Genomic DNA, 17,610 nt, shown 5'->3' with positions numbered 1-17,610 from the left:
TTTCTTTCTTTCTTTCCTTTCTTCCTTTCTTCCTTTCTTTCTTTCTTCTTTCTTTCCTTTCTTTCTTTCCTTTCTTCCTTTCTGTCTTTCTTTCTTTCTTTCTTTCTTTCTTTCTTTCTTTCTTTCTTTCTTTCTTTCTTTCGTACACACAGTAATAAAGAAATTGTAAATGTCTCTATAGCTGAATTTAAGCCATTAAAACATGCAGAAATCCCCATAAAGAGGTGGATATCAGAGGGAGTGACCTATCTCAAAATGGTGCATAACTTAGATCTGAAGGCTTTACTGAGAGTTCTTGATTGGGCGGGGCTGGAGGCAGCTGGTAGCACTGTTTGTTAAACTGCTAAAAAGGGCATGGCCTAAAAGAAGTGGCTTAAAACAGGAAGAAGCCACATTTTGGTAACAAGTTCAAAGTTTTCAGAAAGTCACAAAAACACACAAGCAAGCACACACACACACACACACACACACACACACACACACACACACACACACACACAAATAAATAAACAAATAACAATTACATTGACCTTTTACACAATGTGTGACCTAGTTGTCATGAAAACTAATTGCATCATTGGACAAACCAAAGTTTCCATGTCATAGGTGAGGAATTAGGCTACGTCCTCTTTAATTAACTGTTGAACCATTGGTAATATGATATTGTGGTCAACAAAGCTGTACACTCACCCTGTAGCTCCTGCACCTCTCTATCTAGGTCTTTAATCAGCCGTTTGGGTCGGGTGCTGATAAAGTTATATGTTTCTGTGTCTGTGTCTGAGTGAATGCACAAAAGTGTTGAATGGGTAAAAATGTCAATGCATCATAGGCATTCATGCGTGTTACCATAACAATCCTAAATTCCTTTAATAATAAGAATAACATATGGAACTTCATACATTACACCAAGAAAATAAACTTGATCTTACATTTTTGGTTGATGATTTCAGTAACAAAATCCTGCTGGTATGTTACGAGAGCTGGCTCTAACCGACTTGGTGTCCTAGGCAAGATTTTAACCGGTGCCCCTCCAACAATCACATCACATATACACATAAGACAACTGACATCCAGCTTTATGTTTTACAGGTTTCCTTATTTTAAAATAAAAATTAACTCTAAAAGAACATTAATAAAATGGTAACAACACTTACATTTAACAGGAAATAATAATGCAATTTCAAAATGCATAATGTAATAGTAGTAGAATTTATTCAGTCATTATATAACACAATCTTTTTCACAGTGCAGACACTTTAAACAAAGCAACAGTAATGTATTAAGTGATGACTGAAAAGACAGTTCTATAAGACTTCAAAAACTGCTTTGAATATGATTATTTTTAAAAACCAAAAGTGAATCAAAAGCTTTTAAATGTTTAATGGCATCATTCCGCAATTTAATCAAAAATTAAACTAAATAAAACAATATTGTTTTTCCTATTATCTTCAAATTTTCTTCCTCACTCATTTAGCGGTGCCCCCTGTAGATGGTCGGCGCCCCTAACATTTGCCTATACTGCCTATGCCACGGGCCGGCCCTGTGTGTTACATAACTTCCTGGGTGTTATGTACAAGGTAAATTAAGGTAACAGGCGTGGTTCAACATTTTCATTTGAAGCCCAGTGTCGGACAGAGCATGGTGGTGCCATCGCACGGCAGGATGCCCACTGAGTCATGACAATAAAAGGAGTCTCAAAAGACTTGAACATAAAAGACTGTAAAAGAGCACCAAACCTGCCTCTGGTTATTGGGCGTGTGAATAAAACCATTTATAGGGATTATATTTGTAATATGGTAACACTATAAATTACTGATGTTAATACATCATGTCATATCAAAGGTGAATATAAATAAGTTAATGGCCACTGTAGACACTCTATTCTTGCAGGGGATCAGATTATAACAGATAAAAACATTAAAGGTAGCAAAGTATCAAAAATAATTGCCGAGTACAAATATTTCAAGTCTGAAAATATGTATTCTGGGTTTTCAGATCCTGAGCACGTTGCTGCAGATGAGTTAAATGTAAAACGTGTGCAATGATTGATGTCACAGGAAATGTGTACAGAAAGTAGCCAAGCTCTGCAAATGTGGGCGGATCAGGCTCACAGATGGTATCACAATGAGCTGTGTCCAGCATATGTGGCAGAGAATATTTCACATGAAACTATAAGGATATAAATATGCGTCTTCACTGTGTGCATGACCTCAGATCTAAACTGCAAAAGCAGGTCAGATGCAAGAAGTGTGCAAACAAACATATATTCAAAAAATCCAATAAAAATGTATAAGCTCTGCAAAACAGTGCACATTGCATGTTCGGATTGCAGAACATAAACTGGATAGTCATTTGTTTGTTTTCAGGAGTATCATTTCTGCAGAAATAAAATCACAGTTAGAGGCAAACTATGTTGAATGATTAAGGAGCTGCAGCAAGGAGTCAGTGGGATTTTTCTTTTTTTTTGCTGTCTGTTCTCTCCCTCTCTTTCTGTTTCTACCTCTCCCCAACAGTCTGCCACACGTGAGCAGACAGAGATGGAAATGAGAGAGGGAGCAACCCAAGGACGGCCTGATAACACACAGCGGTATGCTGAGTCTCTCTTTCTGTCTGTCTCTGTCTCTCATTGTCTAAATTAACATAAAAGATCCTATCATCTAAAAATAATCATGCTTCTGATGTAAAGTATTTCAAACTTAAATCAAAATAAAGCACAAGGTACAGGTGAATCCTTTGTTCATATGAATGCCACTCAGTGGTCAGACATGGTATAGCTTGGTTTTCTGCTGAATTTTGGCAACATGATATTGAAAGGTATGTACATACCTCTGAGGATTTATACATTTTAATATCGCTGCCTTTGCCAAAGAAGGATATCTCGGGAAGCATTTTATCAACATCCAGGGGATCATATTAAACATTCCTTTCAATGAAATCCTTGCATGCAGGATAAAATAAGATAGAACAATGGGATTGTAATAGGAGCATTTACATATCAGGCTTAATACATTTTGTGAAATTCCGAACATAACTCTAAACAGCAAGGCTGCTGTGATAAGGTGTTACTTTTACCAGAATTTGAGGGTTAAAGCAACAAACAAAGGAGTCTATTCCTGATAAAAAAAACAACCTGAAATGATTTAAAGCAACACAGAGGGATGAAAAGTAAAAACAAATGTAGAACACAACTAGCTCTCATGGGGATAAAAGCACTGTCTCCACTTATCGCCACCTACAGGCCTTTTTCCCCCTCCCTGTGCACTGTGTGTCCTTAACTTCCTCATTAGCCACTTACCTTCCACTCCTTTCCACATCCACGGACATGTATTCTCTGTCTTTATGACTACATAGATGTAGCGTCACAATCCTTTCTACTTTCCTAAACTGACCTGTTTCTTATTGCATGTGTGCCTGCCAGTAGTCAGTACAAGCATCACTTTGAGCTTAGATTTAGTACATTTATTTTCAGCCCAGCATGCTGTTCACTGTCTGCTCCTTCCTTCCTGTTTGCCATTTATCCACAACTGTGACACAGGGATGTTTTGTTAATATTTTGAAATGAATACAGACAAAAACCTGTTAAACAAGAATGTGGAATTAGGGTTAGGGTTAGGGTTCGGGTCCCAGCCGGAGGTCACTCTACCCAGGAATAGTGCCTCATCCCTGCGTAAGGTTAGTGGGTGGGTTAGCGCCTAAAAAGATATGTTTTCCAAACTTGAGGGAAGGCCTCAAGTCCCCTTTTCTTTAATATTTCAAACACGCTTTGCGATACATGGCTGAGCTTGTAGTATGTTCATCATGACAACAAGTGCAATTCGTGTGGTGATTTTTAGACAGCAGCGACCTTCCCAAGGGTCAAGGTCACCCTAAAGGTGGTTAGAAGTCACGTTTTCAGTCTTTTTAAAGAAAATTTCAGAAACGCTTTCAGCTAAGAGGCTGAACTGGGAGTATGTTCATCATGACCGCATGTACAATGTATGTGGGGATTTTGGGGTCTCTCAGGACAACAGGTGCACTGTGGCACCCGAAAAGATATGTTTTCCACACATTCTACTAAAAGGCAGGAAGGCCTCAAGTCCCCTTTTCTTTAATATTTCATTCATGCTTTGAGATACAGGACTGAGCTTGTAGAATGTTCATCATGACCACAGGTACAATGCGTGTGGTGTTTTTTTTCATGAAATAATGTGCAAACACCGCACATTTTATATGATTTTATGTTTAGGTTTCATAAAATCAGATAACTTAACTTAAGATAAAGATCAGGGTTTTTTTATCAGGAGATGATTTTAAAGCAGTTTCATAAAACTTTTTCTTCCAGAGGATACAAGTGTCATCAAAATCAATTAATGTGAAAATAAAGACAGTTATAATTAAAGCTATAAATCCCATTGAACAGGCTCTCGCACCTTCACACAAGTCAGGGTGCAGTGCATGTCGGGTTGTGGCAGAAGTTGGAGTGCTTAGCAGCCACAGAGCTTGTTGCCACTGTGATGTCTTCAAAACAGTGTTTTTTGAACATTTCATTCGTTTGAAAATGAATAGTGACCAAACTCGCCTCGCCTCCCAATGGTCTGAAACATTATGACTTTATTCCAGACTTGCCCTGCGTCCCAAAGCTCTTAAATACCATTACCTCAGTCCTCAGTTAAACCAGAAGTATGTTCTGGGTCTGCTATGTCACGGAGCCTCCTAGAGTTGTCATTGCTGCTTAGAGGAAAGAGGACTGAGAAGAGAGGAGGGGAATCGGAGGAGCACGATGCGAGAATACATGCATACAGCCTTCACAGAAGTCTTAACTGACAGACAAGCCTTCGTGTAGAATATCACTGACTGATTGGACGCTACCTGTGAGTCGAACTTCAATTAAACTTAACATCACCAGAGTTTAGTAACAGAGAAAAGATAATGATAAAAACAGTGACTAAAGTATGCTTTGAAACAGATCATAATCATAATCATTCTAAACAGTTGGTATGTAATGAACAGGGATTAAAACAGTTTTTGACACGAGTATCAAAAAGGAATTATTGAGAACAACTTTCAATAAATCATTATAATAGAGCATCACTCCCAAGTTTTGTATCAGATTTTTTTTCTAAATCCCTAAATTCCCTGTCTAACAATAAAAGGTTCATGTTGTCTAATGTAAATAGGATAATAGTAATATTTTCCTCACATGATCGGTTATTTTTCATGTTAAAGTTTTATCATAAAGACGGGAAAAGTCTGAGAGATTGAACTGATATGACCAACGTGTGTCTATTGCAATAAATTACTCAAACCTTGTAAATTCTCAATTCAGAATTTTTGTTGTGAAGACCGCATCTTTGCACCTCAAGGTTTCTTCTGAACCATGATTTAAAACCTTTTACGTGCCCTAACTCCAACAGATAGGGACTCTAACACTATCCAGGCGGAACATTTTTTACCCAAAACAACATTTAAACCATTCAACAATGAGTAAAAAAAAACAGATGCAAACAATAAAGCAATAAATAAATCTAAAAGCATACATATTCATTTAACAGACCAATAAAATCAAAGTTAAAATTAAATACATTTTCAGAATAATAGCTGCTCTGTAAAAATGTGCCTTGAGAAATAAAACAAGGGACTGACTCTGCAAGTTTGATCTCCTCTGACACGATGTTCCAAAGTGTTGAAGGCGGTGGGTGGATTTTTGACTGAGATCTGTGACTATAGAATACGATAATCGAGACGGGACATTGGGGACCTTACACGAGGAAAGGAGATCTGCAGTATCAGCCTCTAACCACTAGTGGTCATCAATGTCTTAAAAGTTCGTGGTTTGAACCAACTACAAGACCCAAACAATGATCATGTTGCCTTCAAGGTGTGTAGAAAAAAGGCAACACCTCAAACACATTAAGAAGGACTAAACTTTCTGTACAAGAAGATCAATGAAAAGCAGAAGATAAGGCAGACAGGAGGACAGATAAGGACGTATCTAGGTCCTTCGCAGGTCCTTCATCACCATATTTAACACCAGCACCGCAATGTCCCGTTAATTACCCGCTAATTATCTGTTATCATCTTCGTTTCACTACATGGCAGTTACATATGTCTGTCTTCCCGGGTCACTGTTTATGATTCACACCAACAAATTATTCTGTCAATGTCACATCTGAATCGCACTGTGCTTTCTCATACTGTGTATGTTTTGTTTTTTGTTTTGTATGTTTTTTTAATAACCTGGTGCAATTTTTATCTGTGCAATAACTTACATCACTATCTATTCATCAGATAGAAGTGTACATTTGTGCATATATCTGTAATATTCGCCATATTTTGTTTTATTCTATTTTTGTTTTATCATCACTATTATTATTGTTATTATATTTTGAACTATGAAAGTACATCGTTGTATTCCCCTGTCCCGTGTTGTAAGCTGCTGTAACAAAATAATATTCTCCAATGGGGGATCAAATAAAGTATATCTTATCTTATATCTTATATCTTATCTAAAGTATCGAAAGAAAAACTAATATCACTAGTCCTAAACATACTATGTCCCTTACATGTAGGCCTACACATTTCTCAGTCTTGCTGTTGCAGTAAAATGCAATCATATTGTTTATGACTATGTTTATTTATTTGCACAATTAAAAGAAAATACACACAAAAAAGGAGCAAAGATAAATAATTTACTGTTCAGGAAGAGGCAGAAAACTCGTAGAGCTTTATTGAAGCCTCCGTCCAAATAGTGTTCTAATATAAAAAAAATAATCAAAAAATGCTAAATTGACACGTATAAAGACAATAGTTGATACTAAAAATAAAATGACACAAGAATATACAAAATAAACAATTAACATACATCAACAGAATTCAAAAGTACAAAATATAATGGACACCTGTTTATGAATATGTGGTTGAGCATGATGAGTATAATTAAGTAACTGTGGTTAAAAGTGTTTTCAATATTCCACTGTTTCTTAATTGAAATTGAAACGGGTCATATGTTTTAAATTTGAATTCACACTGCTTTTCAAACTGCACACAGTTTAGCATGAGGTCGTGAAAGGATGAGGACGGAGCTCATTGAACGCAGCACGGTGACTGTGACGCTGCTGGACAACACACGGCTCGTGAATGTGACACTGGTGTCTGAGAGATAAACAAACCCGTCCTGCATGGCTCTTTGGACTCCAAAACACTTCACCTTACTCGTCTCAGAGTCGCTTTGCAGCTTCTTTAATCGTTCAAAGGTGCATTGGTTGAAAGGGGATGACTTAGGTGATGAAAAGTTAGATATGAGTCCGCTGAGAGGTGAGTTGAATAAGTTGTTGCTAGAAAACTTAACAGTTAGCTAGCAAGATGTTAACACGTTGGGACTGAACGCTATATATAAACACAGTGGCATGTTATTTAAGCTATTTAATATCTTTAACTGCATTTGTAGCAGCTCCTTGTCTACTCAAACCCTGGCTAATTTATGCCAGTTAATGAGCCATTGAGCCCCCAGTCTCTGTAACATGATGCGTACCCCAGCACCCACATCGACCACGCTATGTTGAACAGCTGGTGGATAATACTGGAGCAAAGACAGCTAAGGGTGCATTGATGTTAGTGCTTTACTGTGTGAAGTTCACCAGTTCACTTGTTGCGTCCTCAGCTGGCTAAGCATAAGCTCCATTAATCGTATCTACTATGAGAATAGAGAATGTGCAGTTTGTTTATGTCTCTGTCAGCTTTAAAGGATGGCTAGCTCTGGGATTAAACTGCGTTATGTAGATATATTAATAAAAGTCAGATAAAGATTAGGGATGCACGATATTGGATTTTTTTGCCGATATTTTACAACTAATTTAGCCGATTACGATACCAATATTTTTTCTCAACACCTACCTGCAGAGATCATCAATTCTCTTCTGTAATGGAATTAGTGTACAGTATTATGGTGATACTCTTATCACATTTGCTAGGTAATATTCATTTATTGTGCAAAATAAGAAAAATACATAATATTTAAAACTGCATATTTATTTATGACAATTGCTTTCAAACAACATTCACACAAAAAGATACATCCTACTTGAAACTTTGACGATGCTTTCCCTGAGACAATCATAACAAAACCCACAACCCGGGCAAATTTGGCCAATTTCACATTTGACATAGGAAGTAAACCTAACCTCTGTTCACAGGGAACATGTGAAAAGTGCAAATGTATAGAAATTAAACCCAAATTAAATAAAGTGGTTTACTCTTTGACAGTAAATGTGTCTAAATTAGTCAGCTACATGTACCTTACAGACTGCTGCTTAAATTCAAATTTAACTTCAAACATGAGCCCAACATGTGTGCAGCAGCCCATTATTATATCGGTTAATTATATCAGCGGATATCGGCGTGTTGGCCGATATCCATTTTAAAGCCAATATCGGCCGATACCAATAATAACTTGCATCCCAAATAAAGATCAAGTACATTCCACACATTTAACCCTCCTGTTATGTTGAGGGTCAAGTTGACCCATTTTAAAGTTCAAAAATCTAAAAGGAAATTTTTAATAAAATGAAAAAAATTAAAAATGTAAAATGAAAAAAAATCTAAATGTAAAATGAAATAAACAAAAATCTAAGTAATGTAAAACTACTGTATTTCTATTTAGGTCTTTCCAATTTAGTAATGAAATAAAACAAGGGACTGACTCTGCAAATTTGATCTCCTCTGGCAATTAAAGAACACCATTGCACTAAATATTGATTTAAAAGGTTAGTAATGTAGTTAATAATGAGATTAAAATAATGTTTATTAAGATTTTTTGGGTTTCTGACACTTTTAGATCATTAAATATGCCCCGGGTCAAGTTGACCCAGGAACATTATTGCTGTTCCTGAGAAATTAACATAACAGGAGGGTTAAACACATTTAAAACCCACTTAAAACACTATTGTATATCCAAAATTAATGGTAGAGCATATACCGTCTGCTCAGCTCAGTTGATGGGATTGAGCCCTGGAAGTAGTGCTGAGAGTATAGTAAAATATTGAGCTCTGAAAGGCTGGGCTAGTCTAACAACACATTAAAACCATACCAAAATAACCCTGAATGTGCTTTCTTTATTGTTCAGATTTTTTTTAGATAACCAATTATCACTCATTGATTCATCTGTCTGTCTCCAATTGGACGATATTGTTTGCAAGTGTTTGAAATAAACACAGGGTATTTGTGCTTTTATAAGTAGGATAAGTCCCCAGTGAGGACATCCATACCAATATCCACTAATGTTAAGGTACATAGCCTTCTACATAGTTCCTAATGGCTCCGACAACCCCAGATAGATGGGGACAGATGGGCAGTGAGAGTCAGTACATCACCAGGGATACCAAGTGGGGACCTATCCCACTTAAAGTTAGGCTCACAACACCTTTATCTAGCTCTACTGACAACACTGCATTTTTTCTAACTATTCATCTAAAAGTTTCTAAACTGACCATTTCTCCTCTCATTCTCCCATCGTCCACTGTCTCATCTTTCCAGTGATCTGGTGTGATAATTGCATGCTGCATGTCTGATAGCCACCCATCACCCACCTGCACCTCCTCTTTTTTATGATGCATTGCCCGCCTTTACATATACATATGTCTGGCCATCCCTTGCATGTTGTGCTGTGACTGTTTGGCAACATGAGGAAAGACAGGGATAACCCTCTGGCACTGTCATCCAAGAAACCATGCCAGAGCCGGACCAACTATGGACGAGAGCTTGAGAGGCTGTGTGCTGAATTGGAGGCAGAGAGGAGACGAACGCAGCGGGCCCGTGGACTCCTCTGTGTGGAGCTTAGGCACCTACGGGAAGACGCAGAGAGGGAAGAGCAGAGAGCTGTGAGGGAGCTGACAGCACGGCATGGGTGCCAAAAGATCGGTCACTCTAACAGACACCAGAGACTGCTAGTCAAAGAGGTGAACGTTACAGATGGTGGACAATACACCGAGTCCACAGGGAAGGAGGCTTTTTGTTTGCACCGTGGAGAAACGTATACAAAGCTTGAGCAGTTGCTGCTGACACTGTATGAGAAGATAAATGGTGAGCAGGCAGGATACAAATTGCATCACAGGCAGGATTTGGAGCTAGAAAAGGCTGTCTTCCTCTGCCACCTGCTAGAAGCTCATGGAAGACTGTTGCAGGGGAGGAAAAGAGCAGGACACCTCAGAAAACCAACTCATGCAGACAGCAGGGATTCCTACCAGACAAAGTCTCCCCTGACCTGCTCCAGGGCCCTACCACAGAGATCCCACAGTGACCCCAGCTCCCCAAAGAAGAGAACCAAACAAGATCAAGGAAGGCAGCCTTTAGGGAGAGTGCAGAGTGCAGCTGACCCCTGCACCACCGCTGCAGTCGTGGACACCTGTTGGAGCAGCTCTCTGAAAATTTGCCACCCTCTCGACGCTCCCAATGCAGGCTGGGACGACCAGCCCCCCTGCTGCGCTGAGTCCTCTGGGTCACACGGGTCACCGCCCTCCAAATGCATGGACAGAAACATGGAGGTAAGCTATTTCATATGTTGAATCCTTCAGATAGCTTCTGAATTAAATCATACTGCTAGTGTTTCCTCTTTCCTCTGCTGCCATTTGTGATCTTGCCCTGTGATCATACAAAAATATTTTGTCACATGAAGACATTGGACAAAGGATGCATCACCTGTTGATCACTAAGTACGTTATATCAACAAATGACTGATGAGTTAAAGCTAGGGTTGGTAGTCACAGAAAACTAGCATGAATTTGAATGTAGCATTTCCTCAGGACTCGGTCGAACCCATCTTAGCTATAATACATACAATTTTTCTGTAGGACTTACTAAATGTCATGAATTTTTTTGCTTGTCAGAGCCCCCGTGGTGAGGGCTTTTTAGACTCTGATCCGGACTACAGTCCTGTGCAAAGTATCTCATCGGGTCAGAGGGGACAGACCCGAGGTCGAGCGAGAGGGGCAGTAAATAGTGTCAGGGGAAGCAGAGGCAGGGGACAGGGAGCGCACGCCGGGGAAATGTACACGCAGGAGGTGGGCAGAATGGCAGGACAGGATTTGATTGGTTTCATAATTTGGCTCCTGATGGCGGGGATTGGTTGGTGTTTTCCCAGGTTTACTCCGGCTGTAGGTCGTGGCTTTTTTTCTCTCTTTTTTAAGAACACATTATGTATTGATTGCCATCGGGACATACAGATAATTTCAACCAGTATAACAAAAAGTGTATCTAAATCTGACTACCAAGCCCAGCTTTAAGACCAGTCATGTAGTAGTTTTTGTTCTTCAAGTGCCTCAATCAAGTGAAGACACTGCTTTCAGAGTTAGCCTAGTAAACAGCAACATTTTGTCAAAGTGTGTGTTCATTTTTTTTGCATTGATTCAAGACAGAGTAAATCCTAATTGAACAAAAGCAATCTATTGTAGCATCCTTTGAGCTGAGGTAAGTAAAACACATTTTTCAAAGAATGGTGAAGGCAGAGAAGAAGGAGAGGGAGGGGAACTATGCTGACTGTGAGTGCAGGGGGTGTGAGCATGCCTGGGTGTGGGTGGATCTGTTTATGCCTCTTGTTGGAGTGGCAGAAGTGGGTCAGAGTGCTACCGTTACTTACATTTTTGATCTGGTTTTTACATAAGGAGATTGGATAATTAATGATTATACAGCGGTGCCCACCTGCCACATGTCTCAATGAAACTGGCAACAGGGTCATCTTTTTGAAGATATTCAAATAAGCATCTTAGCCAATCTACTTTAATATATGTTAATCTCTGTGTTATATAAGTGTAGCAAAAATGTGCCATTTTCTCCATTTGATGTGGTATTGAAGTTTGAAGTGATGTGTGTGTGTGCCGGAAAACAGAATAAAAAGGAGACACTACTCTGCCTTTACTGCCATGTTTTCATGGTATTCAAATTGATGAGAAGCTTTTACATTTTCTCTGGTCTCATGACAGGCAGACAGGCAGACAGGCAGACAGGCAGTCACTGTGATAGGATGTCAATACCACTGAAGGGATGGTCGAGCAAACACTCAGTGACACACATGCTGCAAACTGGAATCTTCCCATTGCTGTGCTCTGTGAGATATTTTTATATAGAGCAAGTGTGCAGTAAACAACATGTCCGTGATGGATGTTTTGGTGTTTGCTGTTTTTATCAATCAATCAATCAGACTTTATTTATAAAGCACTTTTTATACAATGGCATTGTAACACAAAGTGCTATACATAAAAACAACCTATAATATAATAAATTAAGACAAAAGATCCCACCCCTGGTCCCAACCCCAAACCCACCCCACAATCCTAAGGGTAAGAACACAATATATGCAACAATAGTACTGAAAACAATTAAAATAAAATGAATAATCCAAAATAAAAAAGAAGTTGCTGAATGAACTGACGAAACGCTCTCATGATATCTTAATAGGAAACACTGGAGCTAAAATAAGATGTTAAAACTCAACACAGGAAATTAAAATCACCAAAATAAAATACATTTCTAAGATAATAAAACACTAAAATATTAAACCATTAAAAGAAAATAAGATGCTATACTTAAAATAAATAGAGAAGTACATACATAAATAAAGTAGAATAAAAGTGACTAAAATTTTAACTAGATAATAAATAAATAAATAAATAAAACTGTTTAGAATAAAACTCACAGGGCGCTGGTGGCCTAGCGGTCTAAGCGCCCCACGTACAGAGGCTACAGTCCTCGTCGCAGGGGTCGCCGGTTCGATCCCGGCCGGTGGACCATCTCCTGCATTTCTTCCCCCGCTCTCTACTCCCCACATTTCCTGTCTCTCTTCAGCTGTCCTATGGAATAAAGGCAAAAAGGCCAAAAAATATAACTTATTTCTGTTCCAGGTTCTGTACGCAAACTTAAATGGCCAAAAGAGGTGTAGCAGAGAAGAGTAGTGCTAAGTAGAATTCACCTCGTGGTTGGTTTCAGACTTCAGGCTACTAAAGCCATGGTCTTGTGAGCACACTGTCAGTTATAATGGAATAAACAGAAGCTGTGAAATTCTGTCTTTGAGTGAAGCTTCTGTCATTCTGTTGAACTTGATTTGTTTGGTCAGAGCCAAAACTATCTATGAAGATTGTTGTGTTACTTTGTGTTCACTTTGTACATGTCTTTCAGTCATAGACTGTATGAATAATGGATGTAGTATCCGTGACATACCCCATTTGTTCCTGAAGCGCTGTTTAGAAGCCAATCATCGGTGGGAGCCATATTGGAAACGCTGAACTCAACCTAACTGCTGTTGAGATAGTGTGAGGTAAAGAGGCGGGCTTTAAGCCTCCTAGCCAACATCTACATAGTCCCACCTGTTAATCAAGTCAGCTGTGCCTCTCATATTGGAAAACTCGTAATCTTAATATCTTCGAAATTTCAGCGTTATGAAAAAATGCACCTGCCGTACAGTGTGTGCAGATTGAGAAACGAGCTATCCAGACTACACTCGTCTTTTGTACCAGGCTGTAAACATGTTTTTTTCTGCTGTAAAGATTGTCTTTTTTGAATTGGTGTGTATGTGGTTTCTGGTACTTCCGGAGCCAACATCAAGCAGACACTTGAGAAACTAGAGTTTTTAACACTCCTGCATTGGCTTCAATTCTCGTGGCCGGAGGTTGCCGCTTGCTTTCAGTGCATTTATATACAGTATAACCCTGTATTATACTGGAATGATAGAGATAAGTGCTGGATATTGGCAAAATCTGTTTTCATCTCAATGAAGCATATTGTTATATTATAATACTTTTTGCAAAGTGATGTGAAGTGACTTTTTAAATCAAAACGGTCACAGTATGAAAGGTAACAAGGTGAATGGGACTTATGCAGAAACATTTATGTGGACATTTTCTGTTGTCATTCAGCTCTCCTTTTTCTCGGGATTACAGTTGACAGCCAACTTCCAAACTTTTAACATCATCGCTATTATTACCATCATTAAGGATGAAGTTATTTTGGAGTGATCTGCAACTTAGAGATGCACTTACCAGCTCTGCTGCTGTTGCCTGAATTGCAGAACAGGATCCAATATTAAAATATCCATGATGTTTAGCCGACAGATTTAGCATGCTGTATATGTTTACCAATTTGATGATAACTGTAATGAACATACATAGTGGTAATGAATTCAGAATGATTTGATGTATAGGATTTGGTTGTGCCTGGCATTGCTCGTGCTTTTCAGAGTTAATAACCATTGTCAAGGAGTTTTGATCAACCAGTATTTAACATATAACATCCTGTTACTCATGTGTACTCATATTTTCTTCCCCCCATTGTAGACAGGTTAAGGTAAATAGGTATCTCTGTCATGTTAGAGAGTGCCATTGTAAATCATAAAAATTGCTAGTGAAGAAAATGAAAGCAAAATATTTGTTTGTAACTTTACTGCAAGCAGCTATGAGTGCTGTGACCTTTACAGGAACAGCAGATAGACTGCTCCACTTTATCAAAGCAGCTTCTGCTTCGTGAGTGCAGAGCAGGCACAGATAATCCAAAATACATTTGACCTGCTGGTTATGAGTTAAGAATAGGCTGCTTAAGACTTTTTGAAATGATAGCTGAGATGAATCACTGAATCACTCCACTACTACATTTAACTTACTCTGACTTAAAATGTAAATGTATATTCACAGTGTGCCAGACTACAAACTTAAAGCATGGTACATCTAGGTTGATATTCTGATGCTGCAAACATTACATATTTGTGTTTATGAATGAAACAACTTGATGAGACACCTGTGTAACTAAATGTAGTTGCAGGAGGCTCACATTGACCTAGATGATCCAGTAGAGAAACAGTGTATGAAAACCATAGCGGAGTATACAGAGTATCATTTGGCTTATCTCTTTTACTTCATTATAATGAAATAATAACCTAAATTGATTTCAAATAGCAAGCTTTGGTTGCTGCTCCCATGTCTTAACATGACAGCAGATATGGCACTGCAGTGGCTACTGCCGCTTTTATGAATATGACGGGCCATTTTCTGCTTCAGTGGATTATGGTTGAACTTTTTCAACTTGGGCTGCACTGATCCGATAGCCCTGATCGTGATGTGCAGGCATGCTGACCTTATTTCGTTGTGCGTCCATGACATGACTGATTCACATTAAAGATGGCTCCTTTTGTCGGTGCCATTACAAATCAGTTATTCCTGCTTGGGAATCATCAGCTACAGCTTCATGATACTTTACTTTGAAAATAGTTCCTTGCAGTGTGATATACTATACAACGGAAGAGGATTAGGGCCCCCAGAGAAATAAAAAAAAATAAGGTACAAATTGTTTTCTATTTATAATATTCTGAGAAAAAAGTCAGAATTCTGAGATTAAAGTCAGAATTCTGAGAAAAAAGTCAGAATTCTGAGATTAAAGTCAGAATTCTGAGAAAAAAGTCAGAATTCTGAGATTAAAGTCAGAATTCTGAGAAAAAAGTCAGAATTGAAGTCAGAATTCTGAGGAAAAGGTCACTTTAATCTCAGAATTCTGACTTTTTTCTCAGAATACTATAAATAAAAAACAATTTTTACCTTAGTTTTTTTTCCAGTGGCCCTAATCCTCTTTCGTACTATACAACTTTTAAATGCAGGAAACTGTTTTTTTTTTTTTAAATTGACATCAGCCTCTTCAGACTTCAGAAATTAATATCCAGACAGGAAAAATAAAACTAAATGAACTGGTATTTGAGTTTGCCAAATTATACACCCTTTCCCATACGGTGAACAAACACTCTTAGAATATGTATGATATTTATTTGCTCAGCCTTCTTATGAATCATCTTGCATTGCTCAACATTCATCTACATTTATCTACCTAAAGAAAGTGTTAGAGTAAATCCCAGCAGCTTCCTGCAGATAATTGTACACTTGGCTTGCAAGTTTGGAGTTTTTTTAATACCTCAACAAATACACACCTTTTTATTTGCACATATTTAAAATGACACCCTAACTTAAAGGTTGGCAGTTAAAACCTTTAAATCTGAGTTGTGATCGTAGTTTCCAATAAAAGAGTCTTGGTAATGGTGAAAGGCACTGACACAATAAACTTCAATAGTGCTTATTAAGGTGATTTATTAAGCCTGTTGCCCATTTAATAGACAATTAGCCGCAGTAAGGCTAAATGTCAGCTTCATTTGTGAACATGCGTTTGTGAACTTGAGTTGTTGCTGAGTTTATCTTTGTCGCAGCAAAACTACAGCTTCTCTTGTTCTTTTAATGTCCATGTCTTTGACTAAAGAACTACAACATTCATCAACTTGTCAGACATCTGCAGTAAAACATTTAAATGAGTCCGGGTTGGACACTCTTGTGCCCCTGCCTGCCTCCTGCAGCCTCCCCTGTGTTGCAGTGTGTGCTACCTCTTGAACAATCAATAGGCAGGCAACATCATTCCAGCGTCATCTCCATGGAAACGAGCCCTAGTCGTGATAATGATTGGGCCCCGTCTCAGAGCCTGCCTTTTTGTGATAGGACGAGGGGAAGCAGTCCTCCCTACCCCCTCCTCCCATCGACACTCGCCGTCTCACACACACATTTTTCCCTTCGTCCTCTTTCTTCACCTATATGGCGCTGTAACTGAGATGGGATTAAGCAAGCTGTCGAGTCCCATTGAATCCAGATGAAAATGCTTTTTGACACCAGCGGCATCAATGGGGACAGACCTGCGGCTGGAAAGTCAACATGCCACCCACATCTGAGCCTCACTAAGAGAACACGGACTGGAGTGGAGACCTGTTAGTGAAATCGCTCTCTTGTTTTTCTCCACATCGCACGTCTCTTCTTGTTTGCTATTTCAGTTGGGCCTGCTTGCGCCTTTTTAGCATTTCGTTGGTCGAGATTTGGACTGGTTCCTTTTTCGGGACATGTACTTAAGGCAAACCCTCCTAGGACGACAGAGCAGTGAAGCATGAAGAAACAAGCTATGTCTAATGTAGTGAGTAGGACTCTAAATCTGAAACACAAACCACAGGATGCTCAAGAATGCTACCAGGACGATGACTTTTACTAAATTACCGCCATGAGCAAAGGCTGAAGATCTGTAATTTCCCTTTGGAGCTGGTTGTCCTCATTTTGGGAAACGTCACAAGGCATTGGGAGGAAAGAGGTACCTGAAAATTGCTGGTTTGTCTCTTGTATATGGCACACAGTCTATTGCTGTAACACCTTCTCTTGTGTCATATTTGTCAACTTAAACCCCTTACTTTTGAGGGATTTACACATTTGAGACTTGTGTGAATTACTGACAACCATGGCTGTAACAGTCATATTCTTGGTTTCACACATTTCCCCTCCGCTGTGAAAAAACCCTTCCTCTTATGAACTGTTGGAAGGAGAAAGGATAGTGACGTCTCATTATTTTGAAGCCTATCTGCCACAGCTGATCCCCGTAACTCTCCTGCAGCAAACACCAAGTCTGTGATGTCTTGGTCTCGGCTGGACACCTTATTTGATCATACAGATCCGATCCATGCTGTGTGACTTTGACTGAAAGGGATGTATGACCTGTGCACTCGGCCCGAGCAGCCCGAGCCTGCCCCGGCACCCGCAGAGATGGAGGGCCGTGATGTGGCTGATGCTCAGCAGGAGTTGAGGA

General features: G+C 39.0%; 1 protein-coding gene across 1 annotated transcript in view; it reads left to right on the top strand.

Annotated features, from left to right (window-relative positions):
• Positions 1–7,056: 7,056 nt before the first annotated feature.
• Positions 7,057–17,610, top strand: part of LOC117813225 (RIMS-binding protein 2) — a 77,867-nt gene continuing 67,313 nt past the window's right edge. Inside the window, 2 exon segments of the mRNA XM_034684349.1 lie at positions 7,057–7,293; positions 9,511–10,517. Coding sequence (XP_034540240.1) covers positions 9,657–10,517 — 861 coding nt within the window. The 5' untranslated portion in view covers positions 7,057–7,293; positions 9,511–9,656.

The sequence above is a fragment of the Notolabrus celidotus genome, chromosome 5 (assembly GCF_009762535.1).
Source record: "Notolabrus celidotus isolate fNotCel1 chromosome 5, fNotCel1.pri, whole genome shotgun sequence".
In the NCBI taxonomy this organism is placed as follows: Eukaryota; Metazoa; Chordata; class Actinopteri; order Labriformes; family Labridae; genus Notolabrus; species Notolabrus celidotus.
The sequence above is the reverse complement of the archived record's forward strand: the minus strand, read 5'-3'. Positions and strand labels throughout refer to the sequence as shown.